We start from the raw sequence: 20911 nt of genomic DNA, 5'->3' as shown, positions 1-20911 counted from the left end.
GTTTTGTTAGGGAATAAAATATCAGGAGCCTAATTGCTGAGAGTGATAGTAGAAACTACATTGAGAATTGTTGGTGTGTTTTGCAAATTAAACTCTGTCTATTTCTTGCAGATTAGGTTTCTAAATTGTTAGAGAAATTAGTCGGTTAAAATCATTTGGTTTTGGTTCTAGGATAGAGAAATTGGAGATGGCTGATAGCTATTTAGAAGATCAATCATCAATGTGTTGACAAATTAGTCTCTAAAATAGCTTTTGTTAAGTTGCTGCCTTTGTGTCTGAGAACAGGATAAGACAAGACACTGAGAACAAGACATAAAGGACAGAGACACAAAGTTTTGTGTTCTTGTATCTTGTATGGTGATAAACTAGAACAAATTATGAAAATTTAATTTTTTTTCATTTTTTTCATTCAAAAAATTTGAGGTGAAAAATATAATAATAAAAAATATAATTATAAAAAATTAACAAGAATAATAAAAGAAAAAATGAAAAATAAGTTGTGTCTTTTGTTTGTGTCTCTGTGTCTTTCCTGGCAGGATGGACATAAAATACACCAATTCAGTGTCTCTGTGTCTTTTGTTTGTGTCTCCGTGTCCCTGTCTCAGTGTCCTGTCAATTAAATTAATCATTGTAGCACTGCAAACTAATAAACCACCTTTCAAGAACTATTCTTTCAACAAAATGATTTTTTACAGTTCAAAATGGCGGTTCCCCCCTTTTCTTATGTGTTTCTATGACTGTTTGTTACTTTAAGCCAGTGGTCATAATGGCATTATGTGTTTGATGTAGCTTTTTGAATTGTAATTTATTTATTTATTTTTGGTTAATGAATTGTAATTTATTTTATGTGAAGTGAGATTGCTTTTAGAAATCTTTTCCGTAAGCAGATGGATTGATTAGATATTTACGTGCCAAATGATTTGTAATGATTCCAAAGCTAGAAGGTGACATTGTTTTCTTGTTAGCTTTATTATTAGTTTCAATTAGCATAAGTTGTAGGTGGAGCTTTAGCTTATCATTTGATTGACTTTTATTTACAAAAGTAAAACATAATTATTAAACTGGTTTTGTTCACTTGTTGAACTACAATAATAGTAATTTTACTCTAATTGAATATTCCATGATTTTATGAACCATGCCTAGGCTTTTATCTATGAGTTTGCCAAGTCTGAAGACAGTTATACCTATAGTTAGTTTGCTCTTCTTGTCATCTTCAGCTAAATGTTCCTTTGACCAATAAATACTCACCATCTTGGTGCTTTCATGTTCAAGAGATCAAGCAAGACGTGGCTTTTAGTGCGTTATAGAGTTCATAACAAGAAAACAAGTCAGAATGTTAAAATGGTAAATATTATACTAGACCTGGGAATCTTAGAAGCAAGGTGAATAATGCTTATAAATAATTTTGTTAGAATATTGTGCTTCAGAAGTTATTGGAAAATCAAAGCTAAATATATAAGTAATTTAGTGTTGTCTTTATCTAATGTTAACACCTACCGTTTCTTTTCATTTCCTATATACCATCGCAATTTTCTTTAAGCAAAACAAGCTCTAAATGTTACAGACCAAAACACTATCTTGTGCTTTAATTGGTTTATAATAAATTATAATGATAAAAAGTTTGTTGGTATAGTCTTTTATCTCCCTTACAAGGCTTTAAGAGAAATGACACCCTGAATAGGATTACAGAAAATTTGGTTTTAATAGGGTTCAATGCACTGATTGAGCCTTCCTTGTTCATTTATTCCTTTCACCACTCTTTGTTGAAATACCATTCTTTCCTTGCTTGTTCTTTATATGATGTTTCTCATGTTTCATAAACTCAGCATTACTCATCAGTAACTTACTCCTTCTATTCCATATTGATGAGTCATTTTGACTTTTATGATTCATTCATGGATTAATGTATCTAGATACAAATTGCATCAATTTATGAATGTGTTAGAAAATTTTAAACAACTTACCAGTAGTGAATGGAGGAGAGTATTAATTTAATACTCAGACACTCATGTGATCTTAAAATATTCCTTGAATGTATCGGAAACTCTATTATTATTCTTCACTAATGATCTAATACATAGGACAAATGTGTTGACGCACAAAACCTAGTTATTAGTTATTGCAGATGATTTCGAATGGTATTTGCAAAAGTAAATTCATAGGTTTTACCTTCCTTTTTCTCTCCACTTAATTAAGGCTAATACTTACTCTATGACAATTATGAACTGCTTAAGGTTACTTTTTTTTTCCAGTTCATTAACTTGTTTATTACCTAAGTAGCCTTTATAAATATTCAGACACTCCTTTCCTCCCCTTAAACTAGCTTTTTGGGGGAAAAATATAAAATTAGTTATTTAGTTCACACTATGTTGTTTTCTTGCTTGTTGAGCTGAAATTACTGCTAACTGTCCCTTACCTTTGTCATTCAAAGTATTAGCATGTTTCTCATTCCTACTTCGTTTTTGTTCGTACATTAATTTATAGACATTTTCATTTTGGACTATCACCATTTTTCTCTCATAATTATTTATCTTTATTTCATTATTTGATTGTTTTCCTCGATTCAATTCTCTAGAAATATTGATCATCCAAGGCTTTCTTCATGTTTGAAGTATGCCTTTTTTTTTTTATATACTGCATTAAGCTATTGGTACTCTCTTGATTTTGTTTCCATGAAGATACCATCTTATCAAATGAACTTTTTTCGGTTATATATAGAAATTTCCATAGATAGAAAACTGGCTTCCCTATGCTGGTATTGGGTCATGTTGCCTCAAACTTCTTATTCCCATGAGAAGGACACTGCTTCTAAGGAATGTCTTTTGGCAGATACGCAAAGACATTCACAGCCATTCTTTCATGAAGTATTTTCTTTCTCGTTTTTTTTTCTTTTTTTTTTCTATTTTCTACATAGGAAAATCAAATCCATAACTTTAAGGTCTCTTTGGTGTTCCCTAAAAAATAGTGGTAACAAATACAACAACAATAACGAAGCCTTATCCCACTAGGTGGAGTGGGCTACATGGATCAAACGATGCCACTGCGTCCTATCATGTATCATGTCTACAATGAGACTGTTGACACATAGATATCTTTTGATCACCTCATGTATGGTCTTTTTAGGTTTTCCTCTACCATTTGCCACGTGTCCATCTTTCATCTCATCTACCCTTCTAACTGTGTGTTCTGCTGATTTTCTTCCCACATATTCAAACCACCTAAGACAAATAATTTATATTTTTTTAAAACTAATTTTATTTATAGATTTCATCTATGATGTTTTCAGGCCTAGTTTTAGAGGGTTTACCATAATACCAAATTTTACATTAAGGGCGTACATAGTTTGTTTTCTTTTATAAGTTCTTGTGTAATAAAAAGCAAAGAATGATCTGTATTGAGAGCAACGACCTTTGCCAATCTGAAAAAATAAAGTGTTTATTATTGTGACAGTGATCTTATTCTTTTGACATTGTTGCAGGTTTTTCATTACGAGTTCAGTATTAGATCTTACAATTGTGGGTTTGGACGATGCCGATGGAGAATTGATTGCCCAGGGTCAGTGTCCTCACTACTTGAAGACCTCTTGTAAAACCACCCTGGATCTTGGAAGTGTAGTTTACCTTTTAGGCTTCACTGAGAAACAGGAGCTCACTGTTGGAGAAGGGAAAGTGGTCATAGCCACTGATAATCTCATAAAACTGTCAACTGATGGGATTCCATGGAACCAAGGTTCTGCTGGTTTCGATGTACACGGCAATCTAGCATTTATGGTTTGTGATCCTATGAAACTAGCCACGTCACCAAATACCAAGTCCTCTTCGACTTCTTCGTCATCCTCATCATCTTTGAAGAAGGATCTCCCCATGCAATTTGGTATACCTATTCTTGTTATCCTTGATTGGTTAAACCAGCATTGGGAAGGTAGCCTTGATGACCTTAACAAACCAAAATTACCTCTTATTCGGTTGATGTCTGCTGGTCCAAAGAGTGAGCATTCGTGTGCTTCATTCTCAATGAGGCAAGTTTTCAAGTCAACTGCTGATAATGATGGCACCACTCCATCTTCATCGAACACTATCTCGAAGACAAGGGATCAAGGACAGAGTTCTAATGCTGCTGCTAATACCATTGAAGAAGAAAGCTTAATCACAAACCTGAATGCTGAACATGTACAGGGGATTCCCACTCCAGAAATATATGAATCTCCAAGAGTAAATGCTGCGCCACTCGGAAAGAAAGAAACTCCACAAAAGCAGCTTTTGGACATTAATTTTCCTCCAAGAAACTCTCAACCGACAGTTTTGCCGAAATCATCAAGGTTACCTCTTCCAAAGTCTGCTGAAAACTTTTTGAAGGGTCCTTTACCAGAAAACCGGTTAGACAAACAGAACCAAGACCGAAGACCAGCGACTCCTAGTGAAGAAGTTGCCTCAACAGGTTCTGTTAATGTTGCTCAAAGTCAGGTTCAGTCTAGTTCATCTCCCATAGAAGTATCGGAAATGCACAATGGATATAGCAGCGAAGGAGAGACTACTATGTATTCAGCCGAAACGGCAGAGAGTCGCAATTATACATCTCCAAGGGAGGTGAAGTTTCAACAAGTAGGGAGGAGCCAAAGTTGTGTTAATTACAATAGATGGGGTGCTTCTCAAAGGAACCAAGCTTCTCGCCGGACGACACCCGAAAACCAGAGGAGCTTTGGTCATGGGAAGAAGATGTATTCACAAGGAGCTACCTCTCAGAGGAGTAATGACTTTTTCAGCCCCACTGTCTCGTCGATCATGAAGCGCAACCCTGACCACATTATTAGACCCCGGCAAACTCCTGTGCATTCTTCTTCGCCGAGATGGATGTTCTGATTGATACTTCATATTAATAAAGGAAACAAAATCAGAATAGTATAGTCATCCTTACATTTTCTTTCTCTATTTTATAACATTGATTCTTTTAGAATAGAGTACTCTGCGTCGTTGGATCCATATAACCAATCCTATACAGGGGGATAAGGCTTAACTGATGTTCGGTATCTACTTGCTAACCTTTTTCGTTGTTTGGTGAAACATGTGAAAAGACGAGCATGGTTTATAAGAAATTTCTGCCAAAATGCAAATTTCTTCTAAAGTGAGTTAGAGCTAAGGTGATTTATATTAGAGAATATTTTCTTGTCTTAAGATATGTTGAACTCTCTTTATTAAAAAAAAACAATATATTTACATAAAATTATAAATAAAATCTTATTTTATCATATGAACAATAATGATATTATAAGAATGGTAAAAAGTAATTATTCGTAGATATTTCTTAATATAAGCTTTGATACATTGATTGATAGTACAAAACAATTTAAATAGTCATCTAGTTCTACCTACTTATTGCCTCGCTTTCTAATTGAGACAATCCATTTGGACATGGTTGCATCACAGAACATCAAAAGCAAAACAAAATGAATTGACCAATTCATTGAGACTTGAGAGAATGAGAAAGTTCTGTATGAATTAAGTCCTCTCAAAAATGCAATAAGACACAAACACTCAACTAAGTTATGGATTTCCCATGTGTAATATCGAGAAAGGGAAGAGGAAAAATCTTCACACAATCCAAAAGGTGACTAGAACTTAATCCTCAACAGTTCTGAACCTCTGATGAAGACATTGCTCATCACTCATCAACTTGAGAAACAAGCTGAAATACATTATTAGAAACTAATAATGTTGAGAAGGGGAGAAGGGTATATAGAGTTTTAACAGTGAGGAGTTGGACCATTAGAGATCCAAGGCATGCATAATCATCACAACCAAAAAATAGTGTACAGTTTTTCAAGATTTTTCTTCCCTTAGACTACGAATCCTTGCCCTCTGTGCAAGAAACTCCTCTTCCTGAGCTCGTTTTTTAGCAAGTGCTTCCTCATCAAGTATCCGTATCGGGGACCATTCTGGCAATCTAAACCAGTTTCCATTTTTCTGTGAATTCTCATGATCCTGATGTATTATTTTAGTTTGATCTCTCAAAAAGTCTTTCGCTTTGAGAGTAGCATAATCTATTGTTGTCCCTACAACAGCGAAGATGACAGAGTATCGAACCGCCCCAAGTTGACCGCCTGAAATTCCAGAATAAGAAAGCAATTTTAAGTGACAAATTTATCCATACATTTTCACAGCCAAGCAATGCAATCTACTTAAAACGAATAGTATCTTTGCAGAACCAGATCGGAACTGATCTCTATTTGGGACCCCAAGTTGGTCAAATTTTCCCTACTCGTGGGGGCAGTATGGAGACAAAAGTTTTCTCGGCAACCTTCGAGGACAGGCATCACAATCACCACGCCTTGGTCCCCATATATGAGAAATTATTTACCATTATATAGGTACATATATAGCATAATCATTTTAGTCAACTATATATGATTAGTAGATTAATAGGCAATTAGACACTATCCACCTTTTTCTAAAATTCAATGTGTGTAATAGCAATAAGTGTGAGATAGTCAAGATGGTAAATGGTTTGCTGTTCTAATAAGAGGTTTTGGGTTCAAATGAGTCTTAGGAATAACAAAAAGCTTTGGTTTTCTATAAATATATGAGAAGGCTATTTTAGAAAAGAAAATTTGTGCATCAAATCACTCTCAATCCCCTTTATATATAGTAAATATTATTTTTAATAAATATTAAATAGTTAATTTCCCAATCTTAATTTTCTTATATCATTTTCATACAATAGAAATATATTAGTTTTACTTTCTTTGTTTAACTTTCTAAAATTTTAGTAACATTATTTTTCTATTTCAGAGACATCCTGAAATGGAGATTAAGGATGAACAAATGAGGTGGCCGGGACTTCTACCAACGTCAACTGCTATCCCTGCTCCTATCTATTGAATTTGAGTTCTTTTGCTTGAGTGTGTCTCTGATTCTTGTTCTACTCTCCAACATTGAATTGTGTCATTATTTTTTAATTTCCTCTCTTTTGGTCTAACTGGTTCATCCTTATTTCCATTTTCAACATCTAAACTTAAACATATCTGCTTTAATATACACTTTTTTCTACATTAGATGAACCCTGTGAAAGGAAGTTTGAATGTAATCTAAATTCTAAACATATTACCCTAATCACGAATAGAGTGATACTCGCAAATCTATGTTCACGAGCAACACGATTAATCATCTTTGAAACCAGTTATTAATGCCAAACTATATAAATATGTTGGAATCGTTAAAAAAGAGTTAAGGGGATAGGGTGGAAAAGTTGAAAGTAAATCTTTTTCTTTATAAAATATGTGATCCTGTCAAGCAAACATGAAATTCATATCATTGTTACAATAACAAAAAAACACCATGTACCAAGAGGGAGAGTGCAAAAAGCAGAACCAGACCTTGCAGACGCCCTAGAAGAGCACCTGTTCCAAATCCAGCAACTACAGAATTCCATAAATCATCAGGTCCTGTTTTTCTAGTTTCTGTCACAAATTCTCGTGCCCCTGACAATTTAGACAAACCATAGTTGCAATTTAATCCAAAATAATGACCTGAATTATCAAATGTTCATGCTCCATCCACACTTCTAATGTTGATATTTGACTAAAAGATGTAGTTCTAACACAGATAATTGAAGATTACGATATTTATTCTTACTGAAAACAAACATGCTGATATTTTACAAAAATGTATCAAATTTGAGCCCTTGAAATTGATAGTTGAAGTCAAACTTAATTTGACAAAAGCAGAGGAGGGCAGCACCATCATTTAGAATGACATTGATATATAAAGAAGATATAATAAAGTGACAAATACACAAATAAGTTTTCTTGCACAGGTAATGGTATTGCTAGCAATGAAACTTGAAACTTTTATCTTTTTCTCTCATCACATGATACTGTTATGTGAAAATTAAGAAGGATCGAAGTCCATACAATAGTATAAGATACTATAACTCAACAAAATGTTATAATCTATGACAACAACATAATCAAACACAATACATGAAAACATATTTACAAAACTCTTAACTGATAAGGATCTGATCATAAGAAAATCAAACAATTACCGCAATAGCAACCAGTGACGATGGCAATAATCCAGTTCCAGCACCAGCAACCCCTAATCCCAAAAACAATCATAAAGGTAACAAACAAAAACAAATAGAGACCAGTATCAATACTCTGTAGCATTCTATCTATTCCCATTAAAACTAAACATAAAATAGAAATGGGTAAAGATTCATCATAGACTATTAGGCATGATCCTCCAATTTAAGCATGTTTAGATTAATTAATTAATTAATTAATTAATTAGGCATGATAGACACCCAAAAAGAATGATAAAAGTTCACAATCAAACACATAGGTTGCACTTGGATTGACAGAAATAAATAGGATCTCTCTCTCTCTCTCTCTCTCTCTCTCTAAACACGTAAAACTCCAAATATCAAAAATAAATATAAAATTAAAACAGAAGTGAGTAAATATCGATGATAGAGAACATGGCAAGATACTCCAACATAGGAAAAACAAGTTTATGAGAAGTGATAGAAGGAAGAGAAGAACAGAGTGATACCTGCAAGAAGGGTTGGGATTAAGATGCGGTTTTTCCATCCATTAGAAGGAGGCAAAGTGTTGAGCTCTCTCTCAGGGGCTTCTTCATTTTCAGCGCCCATTTCGAATATACTCTTCAATCCTTGTGGATTCCACGGCTTTTGCGTTACAGTGCCAAATGCAGTCACACAGGTTTTGTGAACAAGACAATAAGAAACGGAACTAGGAACAGAGTGAAAATTTAAACTATAATTTTTTTTTTCTTTTGTACAACATAGTCTGACTGAATTAATAATTTAATTTAATAATAATATATAAATATTATTTGATACTATGAAATATTGAAAAACTAAAAATTATATTGGAATGAAAATAATTTTTTTTAGCGATTGAATCGAATATGATCAGGTTGAAAAAATTAAGATGCAGATAAGATTGGAATAGAGTTTAAATTATATGTACCTTATTCATTCACATTCTTATAAATAAATAAAAAGTTCAAAATTTTATACATAATTATCAAAATTAAACTGGTAACTAATTTAGTCAGAGTACTTTAATAGGTTAATCGTTAGGAAATATCATATAATTATAAAAATAGAAGAATTGTGTACAATTAAAAAATATTATTAATTTGAGAAAAAATAAATATAAAATAAAAAATAAAAAATAACATTTGATTGAACATTTTAAAAATATATATATTAGTGCACCTCATAATAAGTGTAAACTTGGTCTGGGAACTGGGAAGCAAGGCTATAATAAGCTTGTTAGCTTCAAGTTGCAACTTTGAATTTTGTGGAATACATTTTGGAATGAATTCTCCGTCGCTTAGCATAAAATAGAATGACAGATAACAGCCTTGAGAGGAGACAGTGCCTTGCAGCAATGGCATAAGAAAAATGAATCCTCTTAATTGTTAAAAAAAATTAAGGGTATAAAATGTGATTTTTAACCTTTTATTACTCTCTCTCATTTATTTTTTATTTCACTTATAAAATTAATAATAAAAAATTACACTTTACTCTTTTAATTGTTAAAAAAATAAAAAAAAAAAACCCATTATTAAAAAATTGAAAAAATCCATTCCCATAGCGTAAGTGGCTCGGTTCCATCAGTGAACTTGCAGAGGTGCACCCACACAGGTCTGCAAGTAATCGATTTTTACTGGGTTTGACCCTCAATGACCGATTCTACAATGAATATAAGCGCAATTAGAATTTCTGAAGAGTTATACATTGATAAGACCATTATTATTTCTTGAAGTTCGATCACTCCCCCAAGAGAAACCATGAACCAGATTAGAAAAATCTGGTCCTGACAGAAAATCAAACAGAACAGACTGTCGATTTTTTGTCAAACCAGCCAGTTCAATCCAATCATCGACGATCAACAACCTTACTAAGTCAGCATTGATGTTTCTTCTATTGTGATGATCACAATTGTATAGATTGGTTGGAACTTTTTTCTCGTAGTAACAAAGATATGAATATCGTATTAACAATAGCACTTCAAAAGGATTTATAAAACACCCCTAAAATGCAACTTCAGTCCAAAACAAGAGTCACAAAAGCACATACAACCCTAGCAGAGTAAAATTATTACAACGCTAAAACAATCTGTCGGCGAGGATTATGCCTTGGCTTTCGAAGTCTGAAGGGACTGAATTCTCTGTTGCAATTTTAGTATCTACAACAAGATGGCAAATGAAGAAAAACATGCAATCAATCATTATTTAGAATCCATATAACATCAAGTGAGTAATAGCAAATCAATCCAAGCATGTTCACACACAAATAAAACACAATTTATTGTCCGTCCTCTTAAGTAGCAATGAATGATCACATCCAGAAAATAATCCTCAAGCATTATTCATTTTAGTTTATTTCTCACTAAGCCTCCCAATTCAAAGTAACAGGGTTGGAACTCCCACTGGATAAGGTGGATGAATCACCAAATATTATTTGTTAACTACTAGAATCTCTTATTCTTTTCGCAAAAGATCATTTTACATATATAATAAATAATTAAAATTTTTATCATTCCTTATAAAAGAGCGGGAATAGTCATGTAAGTGAGTAATCCCTGAATAATAAAACAATATCAGACACACTAGTCTCCGAACTCTGAGGACTGAGAAAGACAAGTCCTTGAGACAAAACATTGTTATTTTGAAATATTATTTCAGAGTTTCTAATTTCTCAACAACTAATGTAGTTGTTGCTGTATTAATCAAGGGAAATTTTAGGGTGTTTAAATAAATGTAACTTTATGATCTTGAGATGGAGAGGCTACGCAACTTATCTGAGTTAAGTATCACAATCCAAGTGCAATAAAAGAAACCATAAGGAAGATGAAACTAGAACTACACAAATAAGCATGGAAGAGCTAGTACAAACCGCATCTTTCTTGCTATTCTGCTTCTCTTCCAAATCTTGAACAGTTGCATCGAGACGCTTCCTGTCAGGCAGAGACCATTTAACACTTATATTTCACAAAAGTAATGTTATAAGATGCCTAACTTAGATAAACCAATCGAAATATTTACAAAGTGAAAATGATGAAGAAAACAAGCAGCAAGCCATAAACAATAAAGCAGCATCACAAATGAAGTTGATAGAGGAAGTAGAGAGAATAGATATTGGCAGGCTTTGGTATCGATAAACTTTTACAACAAAATTTCACCGCTTACTCTCGCTCAGCTAAATAAAATAATAAATTGAACAGCATTTCAAAGAATTCTTGTTTCACTTCCAAACTTGCTAAAAGTGATGAATGGTGTTTACATGGAAAATTTTCAGTTTAGCAATAGAATTATACATCGGCTGGACACCATATTTTGGATATCTTTGATCAATGAGTGATTTTGCAGACACATATCTGGTATGGTAGTTGTTGGACATTGGTATTTAGTTGCCCAACATTTTGGTTTTCACTTTCCAGTTTTCATAATCAAATGCTATTGGCAGATATCAGCCAATAACTGCAATGTATTGTTGATATGAGTTAGTTATACCAATGTTCTGAAAACCGGTTCGAACCGGCCGGTCGAACCGGTCGAACCGTGAATCGGACACTAACACGGTTCGGTCAACAAAGGAAACCGCAGAATTTGATAACCGGCTTTGAACCGACGAACCGGCCGGTTACCGGTCGGTCGAACCGAACCGGGACCCGGCCGGTTTTTTAAACTGACAGCAAAACGCCGTCGTTTCAATGTGGGAAGGGCGAAGCCCTAATTCTCGTCTTCGACTCTTCGTGCTTCACAGCTTCAGCCTTCAGTCTTCTCAGTTTCTCCTTCACCCAAATGGCCAAATTCCAGCGACGACCCAGCGACGACCCACCACGACCCACCGGCTACCACTGCGAGAGACAGAACGCCTGAACTGAAGCCCTCAACGCACTCACGTCCTTCGCCCTAATTCCAGCCTCAGCGTCCCACAGACCCACACCCACACTCCAACTCCGACAGAACAACACCGACGAGGCCACCTTCACCACGACCCACCACGACCCACCGGCCACCACTGTGAGAGACAGAACGCCCGAAGCCCTCAACGCAGTCACCTCCTTCGCGCCTTCAGCAGCGTCGCGACCTCAGCAGCTTCGCGGCCTCAGCCTCCGTCGCGCCCTCAGCAGCGTCAGCACGGTCAACGCCCTCAGCCACTTCGCCGTCAGCGTCTGCCTCATTTCCAGGTAAGTTTTATTTTTTAATTTAGCTATGATTTATGAACATGATTTTCTGATGAATTTTACTCTGAACTCTGTGAACAAAGAATTTTGATGAAATTCTGAGTATCTGTAACTGATATGTTGTGATTATTGGGAGATGAATTTTACTCTGAACTCTGTGAACTGACTGAACTCTGATGAAGTCATGAAACTGTGATGAAATATGATTATGAAGTATGAACTGATTCTGTGATGAAACATGAATTGATTTTGTGAATTGATTCTGGATTTGACATTTTGTATACTCTGATTTTGAGAGATGATTCTGTGAATTGAATTCTGATTTTTTTGAACCTGAGATGTTGTTTGTATACTCTGATTTTGAGAGATGATTCTGTGAATTGAATTCTTATTTTTTTGAACCTGAGATGTTGTTTGTAATCTTTGTATACTCTGATTCTGGTTTTGACGTTTTGTATACTCTGATTTTGAGAGTTGATTTTGTGAATTGAATTCTGAATTCTGGATTGATTCAATGTTCATATGTTGTGATTAACTGATTATTGGGAGTTTCTGATTTTTTTGAACCTGAGATGTTGTTTGTATTGGGAGTTGAATTCTGATTTTTTTGAGAGTTGATTTTGTGAATTGAATTCTGAATTCTGGATTGATTCAATGTTCATATGTTGTGATTAACTGATTATTGGGAGTTTCTGATTTTTTTGAACCTGAGATGTTGTTTGTATTGGGAGTTGAATTCTGATTTTTTTGAGAGTTGATTTTGTGAATTGAATTCTGAATTCTGGATTGATTCAATGTTCATATGTTGTGATTAACTGATTATTGGGAGTTTCTGATTTTTTTGAACCTGAGATGTTGTTTGTATTGGGAGTTGAATTCTGATTTTTTTGAGAGTTGATTTTGTGAATTGAATTCTGAATTCTGGATTGATTCAATGTTCATATGTTGTGATTAACTGATTATTGGGAGTTTCTGATTTTTTTGAACCTGAGATGTTGTTTGTATTCTTTGTATACTCTGATTCTGGTTTTGACGTTTTGTATACTCTGATTTTGAGAGTTGATTTTGTGAATTGGGTTCGATGACCGGTTCGGTTTTCAGAACCTTGAGTTATACAACTAAGTTGATTATGTAACTAGCTAGTGAGTTCCTTAAATAATAAACTTGATGGATAGCTAACTTGTATCTCCAAATACAATTAACAAACGCGATAAAAACACAGTCCAATCAAATCTTTTTGTTGCAACGCAAACAATAGGCATGAGAAAAAATTAAAGAGAGAAGAATCTTACAATTCAGCAGTGATGTATTCGATTCTCTTGCGGACATTAGAGTTGGCCTCAGCCAAATCTTGCTTAACCAGCACTGGACCAATCAACTTGTAAACATTTGCATCTTCGTTCAATAAATCCAATTCCTTAATTAACAAAACAAACAAACATAAAGTTAGAAAAGGAATGAAAAATATAGTATCTGAGGTAATTGGGAATAGGAATGGATTAGGGATAGGTTATACCTTAAGGACCAATTCGTTCTCTCCAAGTTGGACAGTGTACTTCTTTCTAACTTGGTGATTCTTTGCAATATCTGAAATTGGAAGAATATTAATATATCAAAAACCAAAGAGACGGGGATTCAAAGGAATAACGAATGAATACCCTTTTGAAGCTTGGAGAGATCATTGGTTTTGTTCTCTAATTCGCGTTGAAGATCTCGCACCGCACTGCTCAACGAACTCATTCTCAACTCTCTAGTATTTCAAAATTAAAATATTTGGTCATAAGGATTAACATAACAAACAATTACATTTCTCATGGAAGCAGAGACTAGTGCATTGTTTTTTATTACTATCAAGGGTTTTCTGACCTGGATGGAGGAAGTGGCAGATGACGGCAAGCAACGCTGTAATAGAGATATCAACAGAGCTCGGCGAGATGGCGTGAGATCTTGAGTCTTGACGGCGACAAGAAGGTCAGAGAGATTCAGGTATGCCTTCAGGCTTCAGGCAGGTGCAGTATGAAGAAGTACAAGAAAACATAGTTATCAGAACCGAACCAGTAATTGACCCGGTTATACGACTGGGTCTCCGGGTCACTGGTTCAACCGGTGGGTCACTAATTCACCCGGTTGACCCGGTCATAATTAAATAAAAATATAAAATTATAAAAATAAAATTAAAATCAAAAGTTAAAACTTAAAATGTATGTCTTCATAAATATATTAATAACAATCAAATATCAATTATTAGACGTAACAAATGATGCAAAAAAAATAAAATAAACTAGTCAATAGTACAAAATCCTTTCTCAGTTTAAAGAACAAGAAACAACAAAAGATAACACAGTCTAAATCAAATTCAAGAGATGATTTGAAAGTCGGCATCTATATCTTCATAAAACAAGTTTGAAGCTTGACCAACATTTCCTTCATTTTGATTTGCATCTATATCTACATTTGTATATCTTTCACAAATCAATACAAAAAATAATTCATAATAATACAAACAGAAAGTGTGGGACAACAATTTAACTAAACAATTGCAGAGAGCATAAACATCTTTTCAACAATAATTCAACTATAATAATTTTTAACAACAGAATATTTATACCAAGAGATGATTTACAATTTACAACAACAAAAAATTTAGATAAGTGATTATTTCAGCAAGACAATAATAGATTCAATCTTCAGTGATGATAATAAGTAATAAATTCAACATGATTTACCGATTTACAACAACAACAAAATTTAACCCCATTCAAGGTTCAATAAACTCAGTAATGATTTTCAGCAACGAACAAACTTGAGCTAAGTTAGGCTAAGTGATTATTTTGGAAGTCAACAACAAATTCAAGGTTCATGATAATCAGTAACAAATTTCAGCAACACATTCAACTTTCAGCAACATGTTACTTTCAGCAACAAAATCAAGGTGCAGTGATGCGGCAACAAAATTGAAACAGAAAGAACAGGGGAACTCACCAAATCCGGTTGGGCGAAGGGAGCTGACGGCGAAGGAGAACCTGATGACGAGGGAGAAGCTGACGGCAAGGCTCGAAGCAAGAAGACCCACAACGAAGACCAGCCCACCGGGATCTGTTGCCTCTGCTACCGGCGACGAATAGCGCAGGGAAGGGAGAGATCGAGACCAGGTGCGAGACAGAGCCCGTAAGAAGCAAGAAGACGACGACCACCACCACCCGAGGGACCAGATGCGGTTCCGTCTGCTTCTGCCGCCGGCGAAGCGAGCGCAGGGAAGGGAGGGCTTGAGCTGACGAGAGCTTGACAGACCGGAGACGAGAGGTGAGAGACCGGAGATGAGACGAGCTGACGAGAGCTTGAGCTCGTGGGAGAGAGTGACGAGAAACTGAGAAAGGGAGTCGAGAGAGGAGATAGCGTTGGGGGCTGGGGTTGATCTTCAGCAATTAGGGCTTCAGAGAGGGACAGGGGGAAAACGTGGACACCTGAAAGGCTGAAACGACCCGGTTTCAGTATTGAAAAAAAATATATATATATATATAAACACGACCCGGACTGGTTTAAATTAACCGGCCGGGTTATCGGATTTACGAAAATTTGTCAGGTCGAACCGAATTTTACTGGGTCTATAATACACAGCCGATTTAACAAGTAACTTGGTTTGGTTAGGTGACCGAATTTCTAGTCGAACCAGTCGAATCGAGCCGAATTTGATAACAATGTAAGAAAATGTGGAACAGGAGTGGAGCGTAAACTTATCCAGCTAACCTTCGTTTCCTCTCTCAACCGGACTGGGTTAACTAAGTCATAAGTCATGACATTCATAAAAATAATCAATTTATCAATTAGTTAAGTATTTACATTCTATATCAATGTCGCATAACTATTAAGGAAAAAGATGAGGGAGAGAGAGAGAGAGCGTGGATGAGAGAGCGTGGGTGGGAAACACAGAGGAGGGTAAACATAAAACACAAGACAGAGATCCAAGGATTTGAAATCGAGAAGAATACCGAAGGCTTGAGAGAGAATCTTTCTCAATCTTCATGGATAACCTTCCTAAAGACATATCGATACGTTACACGACGAAAGGATGAACATTGAAGGCTATAAGAGACATGAATCGATTAAGGTTGAGAGGGAAAGCAGTTTTTGTGGGGGGAAGTGAAGTACAGGAGAATGTCGGGTACGAATGAGATGAAGCTAACTCAGAGAAAAGCAAATGTTCAAAACACTACTGGCCGACCACAATGCAAGGAGGTTCAGGTAGAGACGTGGATGAATACAATAGAACAAAGAAAAGAGAAAAAAGACCTAAATCCACATGGAAACAGATGGACAAAAAAGGTAGAAGTAGCTATGGCAAAGGAAAACTTGGACTGGTTACAAAGAAGTCTCATGGGAGGGACAACAAGTGCTATGAATTTTAACTCACTGACAGATTAGATTGCGAAAAATCTGCCTCAAGTTACTCAAGTACGAGAATTAGGCGCATACAAAGCTTTGCTGACCTTTGATAGTGTGTTAAGCGCTGAAGAGACATACACTTTTAAAATGAATAGCCTTCTACAATTTTTTCATGGTGTGTGGAGATGGGAAGAATCGGAACGAAGTGAAACTAGAAGAGTGCGGTTGGAATGCTTTGGAGTGCCACTGCATGCCTAGTCCATGGAAACGTTCAAAACCATAGGAAGTCAATAGGGTAAAGTAGTTGGGTGTGATGCGATGACGGAATCGTGCAATCACTTCAGTGTTGGACGAGTGTAAATTGATACCTGTTTTATAGAAGTAATAAACAAATGGATTCATATCACAATAGGCATAAGCGGATTCGATGTAAGTTGGATAATGATGATGGTGATACAAGCTGCGACCAACGAAGGACAAGTGCTGCGTGTAACTCTACAGGTGCGGCTGTCAGATCGGTGGGAAGAACAAATCTTTTGGAATGCATAGACCAAGCGGCAAAACTACTAACGGCGGTGACGTGGGATGGTGAAGAAGCAGAGGACAGGATGGTAATTCCAGAAAGTATTTTGAACGAGTGGATTAATGAAAATTTAAAACAGAATTGTCTTAATTTGGTAACATACAAATCAATTAATGATGATAATGAAGGGAGTGCTTATTTGGTGGGAGAAGTCGTTATGAGTAATAAAGAAGATTCAGATACAACTATATCATGGACTTTGGGCAATTTGAATTGGGGGCTGCAAGGGGAGGCCAAAAAGGGGAGAATAATAAACACTAACACTAGGAGAACAGGGCCCGAAACTGTTAGTACTCATATGGGCTTCACGTTGCTGCCAGGCCCAAGTCATTCAGCTGGAACAAAGTTGGGGGCGCTGGATCAGGGTAGCTAGGGAGTGGTCATCCGGGTTGGGTGGAGCACGATCCCCTAAGGGAAAGTCGACCTGGTCATAGCGCAAAAGCAATGTACAATGTGCTTGGAGATGGAGGCTAGGCAGCTTCCCTTGCGGCACGAGCACGGCGAATAGGAGAAGAGTGAGGGATGATTCATGGGTGTCATGGCATCGAGGTCCGTGGGGTGGTGGAGAAAGGTGGGTTTGTGACAGAGACATCAATGAATGGCAGATGCGGTGGTGCTGGAGGAAGGAAGGCCTTCAGGGAGTGAGGCGGCTAAAAACAATGGGGTTCCGGCGGATGCTGTCGTAGGTAAAAATGGTGGTGTTTGGGGAGCATAGTGACGACGGGAGTTTTGGGGATATCGACGGGAAAAATGATTCAGAAGATGAGATAAATGCTGTAAGTGAAGTCGAAGATAGAAGCTGGCCAAATAAGGATTTCGAGGTCGATGATGCTGGATATGGACATGGCGAATCGACTGTATGTAGGAGGATGTTGGTGCAGGATGGGGAGGAAATCAGAGATACTCAAAGGGGAAAACACGAATATGAAAATGACGAGGAAATTGGTGACGACCAGAGTTCAACCTTGGAGGAGCAAATGCTGGAAAACAGGAGAGCGTGGGAACTCGCAGTGGAATCCGGTGCAGTGTTGTACAACGAAGAAGAAGATATCATGGCTATTCTCCAAACTCAAAATGATGAAATTGCTCAAAAAAAGGCAGGCAAAACAAAAGGCGAAAGCAAGACTTCACGGACCTAAGAATAAAAATAAGGTGTGTAACAATCTTTTAAAATGATCTTTAGTTCGTGGAATGTTAGGGATTGAGGGGGATGAAAAATTGAGAATGATTAAGGACCTAAAGCAAAGATTTAGATTGAATATGTTAGGTTTGATTGAGACTAAAAGGCATATAGTGACGAAGTTTGATGTAGCTAGAATTTTGGGGTGTGATAGTGTTGGGTGGGAATTTGATGAAGTTGAGGGTGCATCTGGTGGATTATTGTTAATATGGGATGAAATGGTTTTTAAAATGAGTAATTGTTATAAAGGAGAGAGGTGATTATGTGTGGAAGGGGCTATATTAAAGAATAACTTTAACTGTGGCTTTTTATTCGTTTATGGTGCTCATACTAGAGATGAAAAACTTGTTGCGTGGGAAGAATTGAGCTATACAGCTGGCTTATGCCAGGTTCTTTGTTGTTTCATGATGCTGCTAGTTTAATAGTATTTGTTGAAAAATTCAAGAATTGGATACAGGATATGCATCTGGTGGACTTACTGCTTAATGACCGGAAGTTTACTTGGTTCAGAGGTCTTTCATGTAACCGGATTGATAGAGTTCTGCTTAGTCTAGAATGGGTTGAGGAGTTTCCAGAGATTCGCTTGAGAGGAGGACCAAGGGGCCTGTCAGATCATTGCCCGATGGTAGTGGAAGATACAAGGTTGAGATGTGGACCAAGACCGTTTTGGAGCCTTAACTCATGGTTTACACACACAGATTTTCTAAGAATGGTTAAAGAGGAATGGAGGGGATTAGAGGAGATGCAGTTCACAGATAAATTGAAGGCCTTAACGATTCTACTTGGGAGATGGCACAGAGACAACTTTGGTGACATGGATAAGAAGATTATGATGTTTGAGGAAGTGATCAAGAAGATCGATGACATGGTTATCAATGGGGTGTATGATGGAACGATGGAGGCAAGGAGGAAGGCGTTAGTGACTTGTTGTCAAAAGTGGTATGTGAGGAAAGAATTGCACTGGAAACAGATGTTATGATCCCGTCTCGCGAATGACATGGACAAAAACACCAGGTACTTCACAACATAGCTTCAACAAGAAGGAGGAATAATAGGATTGATGCATTGGTAATTGATGAAAGGTTAGTAAGAAATCAAGCAAGAATAAAAGTAGCCATCAGAGAGTTTTACAAGAAGTTATATTATCAAGAGGAGTCTCCTTTGGTGGGTTTTCGGGATGGACAAGTAGATATGATAGCTGAGGAGGACGTTGTGGCTTTAGAGGTGCTGCCGTCGATTGAGGAGATCAGAGGTGCAGTGTGGGACTGTGAATCATCGAGGGCACCTGGAAGCGATGGGTACAACATGAATTTCATCAAGAAGTGTTGGGATGAGGTTGGGGCTGAGTTCACGGCAGCTATGTTGGAGTTCTTTCAGACTTCCAGGTTACCAACAGATTCTAATATCGCATGGGCTGCATTAGTGGTGCACGAAATTGCAATCACACTTTTGCAATCCCGCACAACTAACCAGCAAGTGCACTGGGTCGTCCAAGTAATACCTTACGTGAGTAAGGGTCGATTCCACGGAGATTGTCGGATTGAAGCAAGCTATGGTTATCTTGTAAATCTTAGTCAGGATATCAGAAATTATCAGGATTGATTATGAAAAGCAAAAGAACATGAATTAAGTACTTGTTTTGCAGTAATGGAGAATAGGTTGGGGTTTTGGAGATGCTCCATCTTCTGAATCTCTGCTTTCCTACTGTCTTCTTCTTCAAGCACGCAAGGCTCCTTCCATGGCAAGCTGTATGCAAGGGTTTCACCGTTGTCAGTGGCTACCTCCCATCCTCTCAGTGGAAATGTTCAACGCACCCTGTCACGGCACGGCTATCCATCTGTCGGTTCTCAATCAGGCCGGAATAGAATCCAGTGATTCTTTTGCGTCTGTCACTAACGCCCTGCCTTCAGGAGTTTGAAGCTCGTCACAGTCACTCAATCATTGAATCCTACTCAGAATACCACAGACAAGGTTTAGTAGTTGAGAATGATGATGAGTGTCACGGATCATCACATTCATCCGATTTAAGAACAAGTAATATCTTAGAATGGAAGCAAGCATGATTGAATAAGAAACAGTAGTAATTGCATTAATCCATCAAGACACAGCAGAGCTCCTCACCCCCAACCAAGGGGTTTAGAGACTCATGCCGTGGAAAGTACACAAAGAAACGTGTAAAGTGTCATGAGGTACAGATACAAAGTCAAAAGATCCCATTAATAGTGAACTAGTAACCTAGGGTATACAGAAATGAGTAAATGACATAAAAATCCACTTCTGGGTCCACTTAGTGTGTGCTTGGGCTGAGCATTGAAGCTTTCATTTGTAGAGACTTTTTCTGGAGTTAAACACCAGCTTTCATGCCAGTTTGGGCGTTTAACTCCAAGTTTTATGCCAGTTCCAGCGTTAAACGCTGGAAATTCTGAGGCTGATTTGCCACGCCGGTTTGGGCCATCAAGAAATTCTGAGGCTGTTTTGCCACGCCGGTTTGGGCCATCAAATCTCGGGCAAAGTATGGACTATTATACATTGCTGGAAATCCCAT

The 20911-nt window shown here is 36.8% G+C and overlaps 5 protein-coding genes across 6 annotated transcripts in view; 2 read left to right on the top strand and 3 right to left on the bottom strand.

Moving 5' to 3' along the window:
• LOC107464669 (uncharacterized) overlaps nt 1-5121 on the top strand; it is a 5787-nt gene extending 666 nt beyond the window's left edge. Inside the window, exon 2 of the mRNA XM_016083609.3 lies at nt 3479-5121. Coding sequence (XP_015939095.1) covers nt 3479-4859 — 1381 coding nt within the window. The 3' untranslated portion in view covers nt 4860-5121. The remainder of the gene's footprint in view (nt 1-3478) is intronic.
• LOC107464625 (NADH dehydrogenase [ubiquinone] 1 alpha subcomplex subunit 2) overlaps nt 1-6206 on the bottom strand; it is a 95191-nt gene extending 88985 nt beyond the window's left edge. Inside the window, exon 1 of the mRNA XM_052254101.1 lies at nt 6203-6206. The gene's annotated coding sequence lies outside the window, so the exon portion shown is untranslated. The remainder of the gene's footprint in view (nt 1-6202) is intronic.
• Nucleotides 5263-8744, bottom strand: LOC107464632 (uncharacterized). Its single transcript, XM_052254094.1, is given in 5 exon segments — nt 5263-6097; nt 7370-7474; nt 8041-8064; nt 8067-8093; nt 8550-8744. Coding segments are annotated over 5 exon segments (537 nt in total). The 5' UTR covers nt 8650-8744; the 3' UTR covers nt 5263-5816.
• A 1021-nt stretch (nt 8745-9765) lies between these two features.
• On the bottom strand, nt 9766-15699 carry LOC107464631 (prefoldin subunit 6). 2 transcript variants are annotated; one of them, XM_016083565.3, is made up of 7 exons: nt 15203-15699; nt 14087-14219; nt 13879-13970; nt 13737-13807; nt 13513-13637; nt 10927-10987; nt 9766-10216 (listed from the first exon to the last, which is right to left on the bottom strand). In XM_016083565.3, the coding sequence occupies exons 3-7, from the start codon at nt 13958-13960 to the stop codon at nt 10160-10162; spliced, it is 396 nt and encodes a 131-aa protein (XP_015939051.1). In that variant the 5' UTR covers nt 13961-13970; nt 14087-14219; nt 15203-15699; the 3' UTR covers nt 9766-10159. The 2 variants fall into 2 exon arrangements, with proteins under 2 accessions (XP_015939051.1, XP_052110614.1); XM_052254654.1 differs by lacking the exon at nt 14087-14219.
• A 2179-nt stretch (nt 15700-17878) lies between these two features.
• The window catches only part of LOC107464572 (uncharacterized), a 13621-nt gene continuing 10588 nt past the window's right edge, over nt 17879-20911 (top strand). The window contains exons 1-4 of the mRNA XM_016083493.1: nt 17879-18287; nt 18385-18587; nt 18824-19267; nt 19381-19791. Coding sequence (XP_015938979.1) covers nt 17879-18287; nt 18385-18587; nt 18824-19267; nt 19381-19791 — 1467 coding nt within the window. The remainder of the gene's footprint in view (nt 18288-18384; nt 18588-18823; nt 19268-19380; nt 19792-20911) is intronic.

This window comes from Arachis duranensis, chromosome 9 (assembly GCF_000817695.3).
Source record: "Arachis duranensis cultivar V14167 chromosome 9, aradu.V14167.gnm2.J7QH, whole genome shotgun sequence".
In the NCBI taxonomy this organism is placed as follows: Eukaryota; Viridiplantae; Streptophyta; class Magnoliopsida; order Fabales; family Fabaceae; genus Arachis; species Arachis duranensis.
Note: the sequence above shows the minus strand (reverse complement) of the source record. Positions and strands in the feature narration are given on the sequence as shown.